General features: G+C 38.0%; 7 protein-coding genes across 7 annotated transcripts; 2 read left to right on the top strand and 5 right to left on the bottom strand.

Annotated features, from left to right (window-relative positions):
* Positions 1 to 1,152: 1,152 nt before the first annotated feature.
* On the top strand, positions 1,153 to 1,996 carry MELLADRAFT_70685 (uncharacterized protein; the record flags this gene model as incomplete). Its single annotated transcript, XM_007404581.1, has 3 exons — positions 1,153 to 1,193; positions 1,272 to 1,770; positions 1,859 to 1,996. 3 exons carry the CDS (start codon positions 1,175 to 1,177, stop codon positions 1,911 to 1,913), a joined length of 573 nt encoding a protein of 190 aa, XP_007404643.1.
* A 1,344-nt stretch (positions 1,997 to 3,340) lies between these two features.
* Positions 3,341 to 5,263, top strand: MELLADRAFT_89234 (uncharacterized protein; the record flags this gene model as incomplete). The annotated part of the gene is made up of 7 exons (XM_007404582.1): positions 3,341 to 3,570; positions 3,660 to 3,895; positions 4,014 to 4,433; positions 4,501 to 4,619; positions 4,663 to 4,814; positions 4,857 to 4,991; positions 5,059 to 5,263. The coding sequence occupies 7 exons, from the start codon at positions 3,341 to 3,343 to the stop codon at positions 5,261 to 5,263; spliced, it is 1,497 nt and encodes a 498-aa protein (XP_007404644.1).
* A 1,034-nt stretch (positions 5,264 to 6,297) lies between these two features.
* MELLADRAFT_59207 (uncharacterized protein) lies at positions 6,298 to 7,522 on the bottom strand (the record flags this gene model as incomplete). The annotated part of the gene is made up of 9 exons (XM_007404353.1): positions 6,298 to 6,366; positions 6,456 to 6,477; positions 6,557 to 6,692; positions 6,763 to 6,855; positions 6,934 to 7,131; positions 7,175 to 7,233; positions 7,266 to 7,278; positions 7,299 to 7,364; positions 7,435 to 7,522. 9 exons carry the CDS (start codon positions 7,520 to 7,522, stop codon positions 6,298 to 6,300), a joined length of 744 nt encoding a protein of 247 aa, XP_007404415.1.
* Positions 7,523 to 8,754: 1,232 nt separating this feature from the next.
* On the bottom strand, positions 8,755 to 10,342 carry MELLADRAFT_101942 (uncharacterized protein; the record flags this gene model as incomplete). The annotated part of the gene is made up of 5 exons (XM_007404352.1): positions 8,755 to 8,888; positions 9,072 to 9,121; positions 9,803 to 9,886; positions 10,040 to 10,153; positions 10,272 to 10,342. The coding sequence occupies 5 exons, from the start codon at positions 10,340 to 10,342 to the stop codon at positions 8,755 to 8,757; spliced, it is 453 nt and encodes a 150-aa protein (XP_007404414.1).
* Positions 10,343 to 10,953: 611 nt separating this feature from the next.
* On the bottom strand, positions 10,954 to 11,780 carry MELLADRAFT_70684 (uncharacterized protein; the record flags this gene model as incomplete). The annotated part of the gene is made up of 3 exons (XM_007404351.1): positions 10,954 to 11,231; positions 11,315 to 11,391; positions 11,471 to 11,780. 3 exons carry the CDS (start codon positions 11,521 to 11,523, stop codon positions 11,152 to 11,154), a joined length of 210 nt encoding a protein of 69 aa, XP_007404413.1.
* On the bottom strand, positions 11,760 to 12,823 carry MELLADRAFT_89232 (uncharacterized protein; the record flags this gene model as incomplete). Its single annotated transcript, XM_007404350.1, has 5 exons — positions 11,760 to 11,785; positions 11,878 to 12,017; positions 12,111 to 12,118; positions 12,198 to 12,256; positions 12,325 to 12,823. 5 exons carry the CDS (start codon positions 12,821 to 12,823, stop codon positions 11,760 to 11,762), a joined length of 732 nt encoding a protein of 243 aa, XP_007404412.1.
* Positions 12,824 to 13,600: 777 nt separating this feature from the next.
* On the bottom strand, positions 13,601 to 14,792 carry MELLADRAFT_59206 (uncharacterized protein; the record flags this gene model as incomplete). The annotated part of the gene is made up of 8 exons (XM_007404349.1): positions 13,601 to 13,684; positions 13,722 to 13,813; positions 13,922 to 14,015; positions 14,097 to 14,199; positions 14,285 to 14,402; positions 14,473 to 14,534; positions 14,594 to 14,690; positions 14,726 to 14,792. 8 exons carry the CDS (start codon positions 14,790 to 14,792, stop codon positions 13,601 to 13,603), a joined length of 717 nt encoding a protein of 238 aa, XP_007404411.1.
* Positions 14,793 to 15,223: the final 431 nt, after the last annotated feature.

Genomic DNA, 15,223 nt, shown 5'->3' with positions numbered 1-15,223 from the left:
ATCATAACGACTTGAACGTTCATCATATCTTCCACCTCGATCATCTCTTCTGCTTCTTCTCTCTTCTCTGAAATCCAATCATATTCAATATCATAAGCCAATCAAAAACGTGATCTCTTTTTGATTTGATTAGAAGAAAACAGACTAACCTATGGGGTGAACGCGATCTACGACGTGATGATCGATCTTCATCTGCAACACTTAATCTGGAAGACCGATGAGAACGATGTCCTAAAGAAACCATATATTTGTTTTATCATAAATAGGAGAAAAAAAGGTAAAGAAGTTTATAAGTTTTGTTTGGTTGATCATTAGTGTTGTTGTTTTTTTGTCAAAACGGATGTAAAAAGATTCATAAATCAATGATGGGGAAAAAAAGAAAATCCAAAAAACAAAACAAGAGACACGATAAGTTATTCGTAATCAATCTCTCAAACTAAACTTCATATAACCAAAAAAAAAGTTTTAAATGATTTAAAACACACACCAAAAACTAAAAAAAAATTGTGTTTTTTTTGTCGTGATTCGATTCAAAGAATCCTATATGTATCTAGCTATATGCTGAAGAAAGAAAGGGAAAGGGGGAAGAAGAAGCTAAAAAAAGAAAAAAGAGGGAAGAAAACCAAAAGTTGGTTGAACGTTTTTTTCTGATGAATATGAGATTCGACGATGTAGCCTAACTGTGAAATGAAACTCCAAAAAAAATTGGTGAAAGTAAAACTTTGTATAAAATATCATATATATCTTTCAATCAAGAAAGAAGGAAAAGCAGGAAACCGAGAACGATGAAAAGGAAGAATAAAAAAGAGAGAGATAGAAATGAAGATAAGATGACACTAACCTCGATCGTCATGTTGTAATTCTCTACCAACTGAAGATAAGAAAGCTATCAAAAGTAAAATCAGATTAGTTTGATTATGAATGACTGAACCAAGTCAAGTGACTGACCTTCTGCCATTCTTGATGGAAATGGAGTCTTGAGAGTTAGTTGGTAAAGGGTTTGAATGAAAGTTGAAGTGGAAATTCTGAGATGCGGGATGACAGGTTGATTTTAGTGTCTAAGTACTTAGGATTAAACCAATATTAACCTTTTCTTTTCAAAATTCAAAAACCCATCTCCTTCAACTTCAGAACACACACATTCTCATCAGAACATTTTATAACAACCAACAAGATGAAGGGAATCTTGAATAGTAAGTCACTTTGAACATTCATATCACAAGCACAACAAACTAATCATCCTCATCCATGACCATGACCATGACCATCAGTCTGTTCATTCACAAATCCATTCAAACTCATCCCAACCCAACCCTTCAGATCACATTCAACTCTAAGCACCAATCCAACCCCGACGACCAACACTCTACCACAAAGACCTACCTTACGATCATCCTTAAAACCCTTAACACCAAGCTCATCCATCCCTACCTCAAAAGCCCTAAGTCTAATCAAATCAGAACCATCATCATACATCAAAGCATCAATCCTAGGAAAACTCTATCGATTATCCCAACAAGACGTCCTAACTGTACCATACATTAAAGATCTAAGGGTAGGAGATGTGATCAGGTTAACTAAACTGGTCGAAATAGGATCTAGATCGTTCACATTCAGATCTACCGATGCTTCATCAACTCAAGTCACACTGGATAGGTTTTGTCAGGTTAATGCTTTGGTCGTCGAACATTCTAGGGGGATTATGTTGAAGACTGTGAAGAAGAAAAGAAGGAAAGGGTATTTGAAAACTATTAAGAATAAACCGTATTTGTTGAGTCAAACTTTTGTTTCTTTGGCTGTGTGGGTGGTTGTGGGATGGGATGACTAATTTAGCTGGGTTCTGGGTTTCTTTTTGTAGTACTAAATTGAGGATATCTGGAATTGAGTTTAAGTGTGATGAAAATTCAAGTTGAAAAAATCTTTGAAATATTGATCATCTTATGATTCTTGACTTTGGAGTTTGTGTATATTCCAAATTTGATTTGAAAAAAATTGTAAAGGTTCACAATAAACAAGAAAAAAACATGTTCTGAATGAATTTGTTTATTCAAGAAGATTTATTATACAGAACATCTATAGAAAAAAACAACGTTAAACCCATCTGAATGGAAATTCTTTAACAAACCAAAAATCAACATTGAAAAAGTTACATCAATCACATAAAGACATAAATTGTAAATTATGAATCAAGTTTTTGACCAAATCACAGCATGAAAAACCAACCAAAATGAAGAAAATCTAATCAAAAAAACAATTCCTCTAAGAAAGAAAAAACCCTTCAAAAAAAGAAACCAAATTGGTTTTTCTCATACTCATTCTTGTTTTAAAAAAATCATAAAACCAAATCAAATCATACAAAACCTTATAAGGATGTGTTCACTTAAGCATTCTGTTCAGAAATTACAAAAGTCAATTTGCCTCAAGTTGAATTTAACTTCATTTTTTTTTAAATTAAGATCTCTATACTTCTTTTTGGGTCTTTGAAACTCATGTTTTTCTTTTGGATTAAACTTTAAGTGAATTGGGTCATCAAACGATTGTTTTAATGATATGATATTGATATATAAAGAATTTTGAGCCTGTTTGAGTTGAAAATAAAAAAAAAAAAGTCATTCAAAAGACAAACTTACTGGCTTTCTATAAACACAATTCTCTTTAGTATCAAATTGATAACTCACACCAATTGAAGTATTTCATAAATCTGTGTTGTTTAACCAAGACACATGAAGGTCTTGGTTTTTTTCTGGTGTCTTACACTGTGATCTGAGATTTCCTTATTGCTTTCTCATGATTGTAAGCTCAAAAATGGTGAATTTACTTGGTTTTTGGTGTGTGTGACATACATATTTCCTAGATTTCGTAAACAAGAAAATCATCAAAAGAAGTGTCTGAGAAATTCCAAGTCTTTCTGTAGTGTCAATGATCATAATTATGCTGCAAGAATATCTCTAAGTCATGATTTGAAGGAGTTTTTGACGATAAGTGAGAAGAGAGGATTGATTGGGTTGACTTTATCAAGAACTACTCGAGCAGGGGGGAGTTTGATAACTTTATTATCAAGAAGACTTTTGTGTGATGGTGATTCGGGAGCGGTGATTGGAGAGTGGTGAGGTTTGTTGAATTCTTGAACTGGAGTGTACGTCTTTTTCGAATCCTCGAACGACTGAGCCAAAAAAATATTGAGTCTCAAGGAGTCTCAGATATGTATCCAAGATCGTCTACAGTCGGGGCACTTTAAAAGCTCATGATAAGAAACCTTTTCTCAACCAATACTGAGCTCAAAGAATCCCCATTAAAAAGTTGACTTGTTCTCTACTCTTTGACTGTAGTTTCACAAACCATGCAGGAACCATTGAACTTTCGGTGTGCGATATCCGATCTAGTGGTAAAAGTAATTCAAGAAACTTACCAAACCCTTCCTAAGAATGGAAAACCGATCAAACGTGATGATGGTCGAACAGAATTTACAATCCTAGCTGGAATTGTTCTGATCGACAAAACAGCTCATGATGATAATCATAAAGAAGAAAATGAAGGAAAAGGGTACACAACACTTTGTCCATCTCTAGCGTAAGTAAGTTAACTATTTATTCGCTACTTGAAAGATAAATCGATCAAACTAATTGAAAATTTCTTTCTTCATATGTATGGGTCTGAAGAACTGGAATGCGTTGTCTTCCTCAAGAAAAGCTCAGTTTACAAGGTGATTTATTACATGATTCTCATGCTGAAGTACTTGTCAAACGAGGTTTTCGTCTTTGGTTATATGAAGAACTCAAACGAAGCTATGAAATTGGAATCGGATCAGCTTGGATAAATCGACCATCAGATTCCAAAGATCATTTCTCACTCAAGAAATCTGTTCAAGTTTTCTTTTATGTTAGTACTTTACCTTGTAAGTCTCTTTCTTGTTTTATTTAGAATAATTTCGATTTCTTCACTTCAGTCTAGCACGTTTGATGATTTGGTTCTGATATCGAGTTATTATTTTATACATATCGGCAAATGGAAAGGCGGTGACGCTTCAATGTTACTCACATCACAACAAGTTAGCGAACAAAGTCGGCCGATCAAAGGCCCAGAAGAATCTATCTCTTCCGAGTTCAGCATCGAATATCAAAAATCGATCTCTAAGAGTTTAGGTACTCTTCATGTATCACGTGGTCGACTTGGATTTGATCAACCTATTGGAAAATTACGTACCAAACCAGGTCGAATCGATTCTCCTCTATCTACCTCACATTCTTGTTCCGATAAACTTGCACTTTGGAATGTGATTGGACTTCAAGGAGCTTTAGGTTCTAGTATCCTTCAACCTATTCATATCTCTGGTTATGTTTTTGGAACTTGTGACGTTTCATCTCAACTAGATCTACAAACATTACATTCAAGTCTTAGATACGCCCTTATAGATCGTGTTAAGGCATACTTGCGTAAGATGTACATTTCTTACTTCTTCATTCGCCTACCAGAGGAACTTACCCTACTTTCTTTTTGTAGCAGCAGACCATTGCCCGCCCGAAATATGGTTCACCTTCCAAGATTTTGAGTTTTCTCAGAAATCAGTGGCAAAAGCTACTGGCACATCTCCAGAACTAAACGACCGGGTAGTATCAACAGTGAATTGTGAATTTTAATCTGGAAGCCAATCATCATCTCAAGATCTCCAGAAGCTTATCAGACCTTCACTATACTTTCATAGGTCTTTCATTTGTGTCTGGTTATGGCACAGAAGTGATCGATCGACATGGCTCAAGACAAGGAGCACCTAAAAAACGACGAGCACCTGAATCTCCACTTTCACCAAAGACTCGGTCAGTCAAAAACACTCCTCTCATTTATTAAATCATCGGTAGATTTGATTTTTGGCCGTTGTCTGATTTCTGTGTGGGTATCTTTCAAAGATCAAGATTGAGCAAGTTAGAACTTTATAGAAGATATACCGACACGTTAACATTTCTTGGCTTGAGAACGGATCATCCAACCAAAAGGTACGTAATCACATGTGACCAAACCACCGCAGACTTGTAAAGTTTAATGTATCTCAATTATTTGCAGTTATAACCAAGCCAAACACCCACAAATAAGTGAAAATGAACAAAACTCTTTAACACAAAGAGTATTGGAATACCAGACTAGAAAGTCTTTACTTCGAGATCTTCCAGACGCTGCTTTTTATGGTTGGATCATTCATGGTGCTCGATGGGAAAACTTTGATATAGAAGGTCGCATCATGTCTCGAACTGAAGTTATGGAAACCTGAGATGATTTGTGATTTTAGCTGCTTGGAATCAGATGTTCGAGTGTATCTTTATTTTGATCCGAATGTTAAAGATGTATAACTGGGGAAATGTCTTAATAGTGAAAACATGATTATCCATATGATGAAACTCGCGAGAAGTCACAGATGGTATACTCCATTCCTTTGTTAAATCAGTTTTTTCATTATCATGTAGAAACAGGATACATTTATGTTTACTGTTCATCAGTGAGCGTTACTATGGCTGATAGAGTTTTTGACATTCAATGCACGTGGTCCAAGCTTCCAAAACAAACAACAGATGAATATGAGAAATTGAAAACACCATTCAATCGTAGTGACCGTCCTACCCAACCTCCACAGCCGCGAGGTTCAAGATACAAATACAGATTCTACAAGAGTTTGAGAGACAGATTCCAACAAGAAATAGACAATGATGATTTTTATGTTATATACACTGTGTCCGTGTAGGGTTTGCTCGTCAACGAGCGCACACCGACGGCAGAAAGGGAAGTCGTGCGCGCTCTTCGACGAGCAAACGCTACCCGGACACGGTGATAGAACACAAAAGAATTTGAGAGACACACTTCAACAAACAACAGACGATAATGATTTTTTTATGATATATGAGGACGTAATGAATATGGACCAGTTTGGCAGAAATTGATTTAAAAAAAACTTAAGCAGGAACATAACAATTTGACAAATAAGAATTGACCAAGTAGCACAATGATGTTTTTTACGAGTCCCGCTTGTAGAAACTACGTGCACGATAGATAAGCTCACTAAACTTCGAACCAGGTAAAGGAAATGAGGATCAGTATTTTTGTAATCTTTTCAACTAAGATGATACTCACATGTTAAAAACCAGAAGGAGACCAATATATAATTTCAGGAATCAGAATACCCAGATGTGGAAGAAGCACTGCAAAAACAAATGTGATTGATATAATTCAGTATGTGAATTAAGTATTCTATCTAAGAAATCTTCACGCACCCTCCTGGTCTGAACGGGCAGTTTTTTTCCATATGGATTTTCAATGACTGCTTAGTTTTGAAAGCAAAGTTCGTTTCTGAGCTACGACATCCTTCATGTGGGCATTTGACTAAAACGACAAGCCCAACGCCAGTTAATGAATAGGATCAGCTTGAGCATTTACTTTTAAGAAACCAATAAGTTATTCAGAGTACTTACAGAGCTTTCCGATTGCTTCCTGCTGTTGTTTGGTAAGATGAACTTGCTCCTTGTGTCATTTTAGATTATCAAGCCGAAACATTTTCCCGCAGGTCTCACACCTGTACTTCTTGGTCGATTTTACAACAGTCACTTTCGGCGCGCTTTTAGTTTTCTTCTGAGGCGGCAAGTCTTGTTGAGAATCTTTCTTCTTATTTCTGGTAGAGGTACCCTCAATGAGATGGACGTTGGCAATAACTACATTTTGTATTCGAACGTCAGAAAAGGGGCTCCAAAAAACCAAATATGCACCTCTTGGACGACATACCTGGATCTTGTGGATTTGAAGATACTTCATGAATATCAATAAACAAATCAGGGACATCGTTGATCTCGAACTGTCCAAAAATATCGTCGTTTCCTACGCGCAAAGATCGCGACCATAAAAAAGTTAGTTTCAGGAGACTGTCGGTGAACTTAAGCAATCTTCTTTACTCACCTGATGAACAGTAAGGCGGGGTGAAGAATTCCAATTCTAGGACAGATGAGATTGGTTCTTCGACTGAGGTTGACGTAGATTGAGCAAGTTCGTTGCCAAGGATAAGAAGATCGTTTGCAGGCATGGATGGACTCAAGAAGAGCGAGTCATCAACTCCTTTTAAACACTCTGATGTCAATACGGTTCGGATATAGGCAGCTGGTCGATCCACAACAATAAACGCGTGAATATGTGTTCTCACCTGCCCGGAAGACAAATGGCGTATTCAGAAGCGATGGGTGCCCGACTACAGTAATACCTCTACAGTCAGTAAAAGAAAGCAGGATACTTACGGATGAAGATGAGCTTTGGATTAGGGTACTTACATTGAGCAAATGGGTACACATCGAGTGCTGCTTGATCCCAAAACGATTGTGACGAATAGTCAATGACTGATTGAAAGAATTGTCCCAGATCGATCAGTCAATCTAAATAGAAAAATTGAATTCGGAGGGTACTCACCCATCGGCAGCGAATTTTCCGAAATGTTGCTGTTTCCATGAAGATGTTGAGGGTTGACGTGAGTGAAGCATAGCGATGTTGAATCCATGATTCAAGATGTGATGTGATCGAATGAAAGTTTTCGATCGGTCTCTAAGCTTCCAGACGATTCAAGATTGGAGCTTTTGAACAGTTGAGGATGAGAGGTCTGAGAAGATTGAAAATCAAAGCTCTAAAACGATCAAGACGCAAAGATCTTAGATGAATGATGATGAAGTTAAAGATGGAAATTGAGTGATGCGAAGTGAGATTCTCAATTGGTACTGAGTGTAGTTGTCCTCGCGTAAAACTGATAAGCATTGACTTACGGATGAAGATAAGAGCGTAATGAGATAAGTATGAACGTCGGTGAAGGATGTGGTAGTTGATGATAGCTTAGAGATAGCTTTTGACTTCAGAACGCGTGCAAGAAGTTTGACGGTGAGAAGAAGTCTGGAGGACTGTGATCCACCGACTAGATATGTAAATTAACGTGTAGCTGCTGAGGGACACTCCATAGTATGAGCTGAGGGACCTAATCATATGTTCAGCTGGCCATGCAGATTGCCCGACCAAACAGCCTACATCATCATCTCTGAGATTCAGGTCTTTGTCCAGATATTTTGGCCGACCATTCTTGACGAAAATTGACGTCTTCAGACTCTCCTTCATATATTAAATTGGATGGAAAAGTTAAGTGATCTCAATCGAAAATTCAACGCATCCATCACCGCACAATTCGCTAAACAAATTACTTGATTTCATTCTTTTTTTCTTATTTTGATGAATGTCCTGATGCAATGATGAAGGTCGATACATCCACTCAAGTATTATTTATGAGAGTGTCTAGACAATGCAGGGAAAAGGCGAGGACCATTTTCTGAAGGAAAATGTCTTGGTTCGTATGTATGATAGAGTAGTGTAATATTTGTTTGTATGTACTTGAAGCTTTTGAAAAGCTTTTGGGTCGGTTATTTCTGGAGATGTGATCAGAAAGACTGTCTTCACTCCAATCAACAACTCGCGACCGATTTCAGGTCGACCGGAGCATGCTCATTTTGGTGGATGAAATTTCTTCGTAGTGCGGCACCTCCTACTCAAGCTCTCGACGCGTCCATCACCAAACAAATTGCTGAATTCTATCCTTGTTTGATTAGTTTGATTAATCTCCCGATAGAATCATGAAGGTCGATACATGCATCTCATTATTGATTTTAAGAGTCTCTATACAACGCACGGAAGAGGCGAGGACCATTTTCTGAAGGAAAATGTCTTGCTTCCTATGTATGATAGAGTAGTGCATTATTTGGTCGTACGCCCCTGAAGCTTTTGAGGAGCTTTTGGGTCGATTATCTCTGGGGATATGATGGGGAAGACTGTATTCACTCCGACCAACACCTTGTGATCGGTTGATGGTGCATCGGAGCATATTCTTTCTGGTGAGTAAAACAGCATCTCTTAGTGAAGCTCATAACGGTGCATCGTAGTCACCTGAATACGAGTCTCGCTCTCATTCTCTCATCCTCAATTTGGCGCGATTCTCCCCCAAATCTGTTTCATTCGCATCAACTATTCTCTTCAAATCCAGATGGGCGCGATCAAACACCGCTGGGACTTACTTCCGTGGCGAACTGCCAGGCTCTGAGGAGCGAGGTGACAAGCTTCGACCCTAGAGGATGATGATGGCTTCTATGTGGCTATGCCTGTCATCCATATTTGGCCCTAGACAAGAATATGACGCGGTATTTTGGTTTGTCATCGTGATGCTCTGATGGAGACAGCTTCCAAGCCTCTGAAGACTTTCCTTCACTTGAGCGATTGTCTCTTTGGTCTCCAAAGAGGACTGGGTCTATGTCCGACATCGCGTACGACCTGAAGGAAGCCGCTTACCGCAATGTGTATCAAGTGTCTGCTCACTATATACTCGAGGCCCACGACCATGTTCTGGTGCGCGCCGTGACAAGACTAGAAACAGATGCTTGCACACGAGTCATATCGGGCGTTTGGGTGTTTTACCCCTTTTCGATTGATGGCGTGGCTCAAATATCAAGAAGTAGTGGATCAACTTGATATCAATGTGCTACAGTTTTGCTCCCCCACTTGTCTATGACTTCGATCTATCAGGTGCCCATAGTCCGCCGACCAAGGGGCTTATCCAAAGGGATCGTGTGTCAGACAATCACCGCTGGATTTTTGTCGCTCTTTACATCCATTTCGATTGGTATCAAGGTGCAATCTTAATGGGAAAGACAAGAAGAGTCCAATCATCCTATCTGGATTGTGTAGTGCGATACCCCATGAAGCGGTAGTGTACGTTCATTCCCTTTCACCATCAACTGGATAAACGTACGTTGCATCATCTTTTCGTGTAGAAGAAGGAAACGTATTCAACATCGGTCCAGATCCGCGAACATGTCCATGGCCGCCTGATAACCTGTCAATCTGCGACAGAGGCGAATCCGTACGGTTGCGCCAAGTAGCTGTTGTAGCTTATCTGTAGCGTGTCACTCTAGGCCATTGAAGATTTTGATAAGGCTCGATCGATCGATCAAGGACTGGACGTCAATCATTCGACCACATTTCGTACGATCCGAACAGCGTCGGTAGTTGTGCACTTGTCCGGTTGAAGCGGACTAGAAAGGCTGTTGAATCATCACGTTGGGTCGTCTTTGTCAATCGACCAACACTTTGATTGTGCGAACTAAGATGAAGAAGTAGAACGAGCAGAGTATGTATGATGAGGAGCGAGGAGAAGTTTAAGCGCTCAACCGACGATCTGGTCAGCTTTGGAAAGTGTAGCTTGTCTCTTTCACACTTACCGCCATGTTTCACACCTCAGTAGAACCCAAGGGGCAGCAATTACAATCTGAGCAACTCCAAAAGAAACCATCTCACGAGCATGCAATCAAGAGCACCAGCGCCAGATTGGAGGACAGACCTGGACAGACCCTGTGTACCATTGGTGACTGTTTGGCCCATCACCTTACAATTTCTAAAGAACGTTGTTGGAAAACCTCAAGAATTTTGCTTCACATCACATGACTGAGTATGTATGTAGGCTGCATCAGAATACCCAGACTACATATTCAATTTCATTTCAAAAGTCTGAAGTTTGAAGGTAGACTGAAGTCAAAAGCTGACTCCTGTCCTCTCCTGTTATCAAACATTTGTGAACTGCTACAGACCAGTAGGCTCATCTCAGATAGGTATGTAGGTCAAAGCCCGGATCAAGCTCTCACTTCTGGCTACTGAAAGATCAGGATCCATTTGTTTGTAGGGATTTAAGTCAACTCACATCTGGAGTTGAGGCAGCCTCCCATAAAGGCTACAAGAATGCTTGGTGTTGAAGGTCAAGATCCCTTGGTAACAGGGAAATCCAGCAAGAGTTTGCAACCATGATTCCCATTTTGGTCACTGGACCATGTGATAATCCATAAAAAGAGGGATCTGATCAACAAAACAAATATTGGACTGCCCAAATAACTGCACCTGTAATCTTATAAAGATTGAAGTAGTTTTCCAATCAATTCCATAATTTATCAAGAAGAACTGCATGCAGATAGTGAATAAAAAGATTGACCAAAAGCTCATGCTAATCTAAAATAAAGATCTCCAACCACAAAACAGCAAGAAAATGGAAAAATGGAAAAACAGATGGAAGGATTAAGAAGATCCAAAAGCAAAAATCAATAGAAAGGGTCAAATGAAATTCAAGATGGTTTCATTAGATCTATTCATACCAATCCTATCCAAATCTTTATCTCTAGGACCAGTTACACCTTTCAATATTTCCAGACCCACAAATACCCAAGTAAATCAAAGATTAGTCAAGAAAATAAAGAAGAAAGGAGATAAAACTTACCATCTGTCCATCTAAGATGATTCAAAGTGAGCTTTCTCATAATCTTTGCATCAGTCAAAGAAAATTGATCACCCCAACTAGAAGGTCAAAAAAAATAATGAAAAAATTGTCAGAAGGTAATGAAAATTTCATGAAGATGAGAAGAAAAAACTCAACCATCCTCTAAATTTCAAACAATTGATAAAATCATCATGATTTTTTAAACACATCTCTTGATTGATCAAATCCTTCGTACCAATTGATCTGAATATATTTCTTTCAGGTGAAGGAAAGTGTTGACATGAATTAAAGTTTAATAATGGATCCCATCTTGGACCTTTATCTGTAAAATCTATGGGACCTAAGAATTTTATTGGAGAATAATCATGTTTCCTTCTTCCCCAGAAAACAAAGAAAACAATTCAACCATGTCAAGTTGAAATTATTACAAGATGAAGCGGAATTCTTACCCTGCTTTTGGGTACATGGCATCTATTCAAAAGAATCAAAAAAATCAAAGTTCAAATTAGTTTTTTTACAACCAAAGGAACCGTGTATCTTTGATAGGAATAAGAGATACTTACGTGAACCATATGCTGAGTAAATTACAGGTCTCGCTCCTACTTTTTCTAACGAATCAAAACGATACGCAAAACCATCTGCATGTGATGAAAGATGTATAGCTGTAGGTTTTTGATCTATGAACCTAATCATACAATGTTCCCTATTTTCAAAAAGAAACAGAAAGATACCTTATTAGACTTTTTGCATCATTGAGAAGATAGATATTTTGCGAAAAAACGTTTCTGGTAATTACCAATCAGCCTGATTTTGAAAAAATGATCACGTAGAGAAAGAATATCAGTTTTTCAAATTGAAGATTAAAACCACAAAAAATATTTACTAAATGATTACCAAAATGAATACCTAAAACTTTAGGTCCTAAATTGAAGGAATAAAAAACTAAGATGGATACAAAGAGAACCCAACATCAATTGAAAATCAAATGCTCAAAAAAAATGAAAGCTTACAGAACCAAAATGCATCCAAAGTATTAGGTATACCAGTTAATTCAGATTTATCTACAACAATCAGATTGACAGTAGAAACTTTAGATTTTCCAAATTCATCAGGTTTACCTTCATTTGAACATAACCATTGGATTGATTGAGGACTCGATCTAATCTTCTCTATATCATCAGTTGTCATATAAGCCTTTTCATGGTTAAATTTCAAATCACTTAAAATCGAAAATGGTATCTCTTTTCTGTTTTCTGCTTGACAATGGGATAAAATTGGTTGATTCGAAAAGTTTAAATTCTTGATGTGATTTAATTGGGAGGCCGGCCAAAATGGTTCTTTGGAATGTAAGTGGATTAATGGTGCGTGATCTAAAACGTAGGATGGTACAGTGTGGAGAACGTTTTTGAGGAATTGAGATTCGATGGACTCTCTTGAGGCCAATGTGGGTCTTGAAGGTTCAGGTTGAGTTGAAGTCGATTCAATTGGTTCTAAGTGAATTGCTGGCATGATTTCTTGCAAGTCAGTTTTCGAAGTGGATGATATGTTGGAAATAACGATGGACGATAGCGAATGACGATCCCTGATCTGGAGGTGAGTTTATATCAGCTATTGGCAATTTACATCTTAGCTTGCCATCTCTGTCACTGATCTTTAAATGAAGTTGAAGTTGAATGAAGTTTAATTAAGGAATTAATTTCTACATCACATCCATCTTCAAGCTCTATAATCGATTCCCTTAGTTTTACACATGGATGATGATCAAAAGACAAAATGAATACCATTCCATCATATGTTATCTCTAGTAAAAAAAGATCATTGGGATAGTTTTTTTGTGAGACTTTTAACGCAATTTACAGCTCTTAGGTGATGTTTGAAAGGTCCTCTGACACTGCGGCGGCAGAAAGCTTCAGGTGTTCATTCAAATCGATCTCTTGTGGCAGACCGCATTGTTCAGATTGATCGATGGAATGGACCTTTTTCGCTTTCGACTTCTTCATGTCTCTTCAAACTAATAGATGCATCAAATCCCAACCTTCTCAGATGAAATATCGCTCAAAAAACATTTAGATTGCGGTTAAGTTGTGCCTTGCACCTTTCAGAGTTCAGCCGCCCATGTAAGCTACCTGTTATTTTATCTTGCTAGAAATATTGCGTCATGGGCCTTCAGGTGGATGTTCACCCATGTGCTCAAAATGATTTTGATAAGATCTTTTCATTGCAACTGGTATCAAATGAAACGCACATGTACCCATGAGTCTGAGTAACATAACTCTTACGAAGACTCTAAAACCAAAGACTCATATTTTTGTGCAAAAGCTTTTCCATCTGATCGTAACTATCGTTTTCAAAAATCTTGCCATCAGACGTCTACATCCTTGATATTTTCAGTCAAAACGAAACTCACTTTAAGATTTTGAAGGTGTAATCTACACGACTTTTTTGCTTCGTTGGTAAGTGATTCACTAACATCCTTGAGTAACGAGGGGCGGGCTTCGACTAACCATGTAAGGATGTAGAAGAATATATCTCAGATTCATTTGTTTTACGGGAGATCTTACAACTCAGGTAAGATCACAGATGACATCAGTGCACAAAATGACAAACCATCCTTGAGAAGGTCTTGAGCAGTCTCTTCCCAATTGTTATCAACCTCACTCATATTCGACAAAGCTTGGATGTTTGTCGAAAGTTGCTTGATCTAGTTGCATACAATCCGATTGATGAGAAACTGATAACAAATCCTTGGTTCTTGAGTTTCGTTGAAGGAAAAGTCACAGACCTGAGGCTCGTAATTTCTCATTAAAAGTCTTTGAAAAACTCTCTCTTCATTCGATTCGTCTTCTGTTTCGATCCACGTCTTTATCTTTCCATTCAACTTGTTCCTATTTTCAGCCAAAAAATGATTAGCATCAATTTTTCATCATGTACGTCAAAAAAGATGAGAAAAATAAAAATGGGTTGACTGACATCTCAGATTGATGATCATCCAAATTTTTATGAGCTTCAGCACTGATGGAAGAATTCAAATCTCGTGCTGTAGCCTCAAACCTTTGATTGTCGGTTTCCTCAACTTTAGTTCTTTTTTCTATAGATTTGAATATTCGCTATCAATCAGAAGTCAGGAGCGGGTTCTGAAAGAGACTTGGAAACCTTACTCTTAATCATCTTTGCCGCTTTCTTGAGCTCTTCATCAGAACTGTTCAATAATTTCCACAATCTGGTCAATGAAAATAGTTTTCTGACGAAGAGGATCGGTCAAATAAGAATTACAATTACCTGAAATCATCGTCTGCTTCTACATGCTTGACCTCTTCGAGAAAACCAAAAAAACCAATAATGTGACTTGTTATCATTCTCTGATCCCGGACGAGATCTATGAATCGAATCAAGAAGTTAGATTGGACCTACGAGTTTTTTGAGTAGGTTTCTTTTCCACTGGTTTCTTAACTACACGCGTTCTCTTTTGAGCCGGCATTTTTGTTTGTTGAAGCGATGAGAAAGACTGATGATGATGGTGAGATGACTCAATGTATCTTATTTACCATACTTGATTACCTCTCTTGATCTCATAACTGTACGATCAAAAAACCAGTGACATCATCCGCATACAGGCAACCCATTGATTTTGGAGTTCGGTATCACACCCCCATCCCAATGCCTTGCAAGTTGCCTTGCACTTGGAGGGTCTCTATAGCAATGTTTTCTTGATGGAGCACTTCAACCTGGACTGAAGTAATCATGCCCTCCAAATATATCAAAGATAGACCAGATGTGGCTAGGAAGCTTAGCTTGACACCTTCAGGATGTATTGCTTCTAAACCTACCATTTGAAGATAGACTTTGTTTGATAATTGACCCAGCTCTCACTTAAAATGTTCTCCTCATTGATACACTTTGTATTGAAAT

Source organism: Melampsora larici-populina, assembly GCF_000204055.1.
Source record: "Melampsora larici-populina 98AG31 unplaced genomic scaffold MELLAscaffold_2, whole genome shotgun sequence".
Classification (NCBI taxonomy): Eukaryota; Fungi; Basidiomycota; class Pucciniomycetes; order Pucciniales; family Melampsoraceae; genus Melampsora; species Melampsora laricis-populina.
The sequence above is the reverse complement of the archived record's forward strand: the minus strand, read 5'-3'. Positions and strand labels throughout refer to the sequence as shown.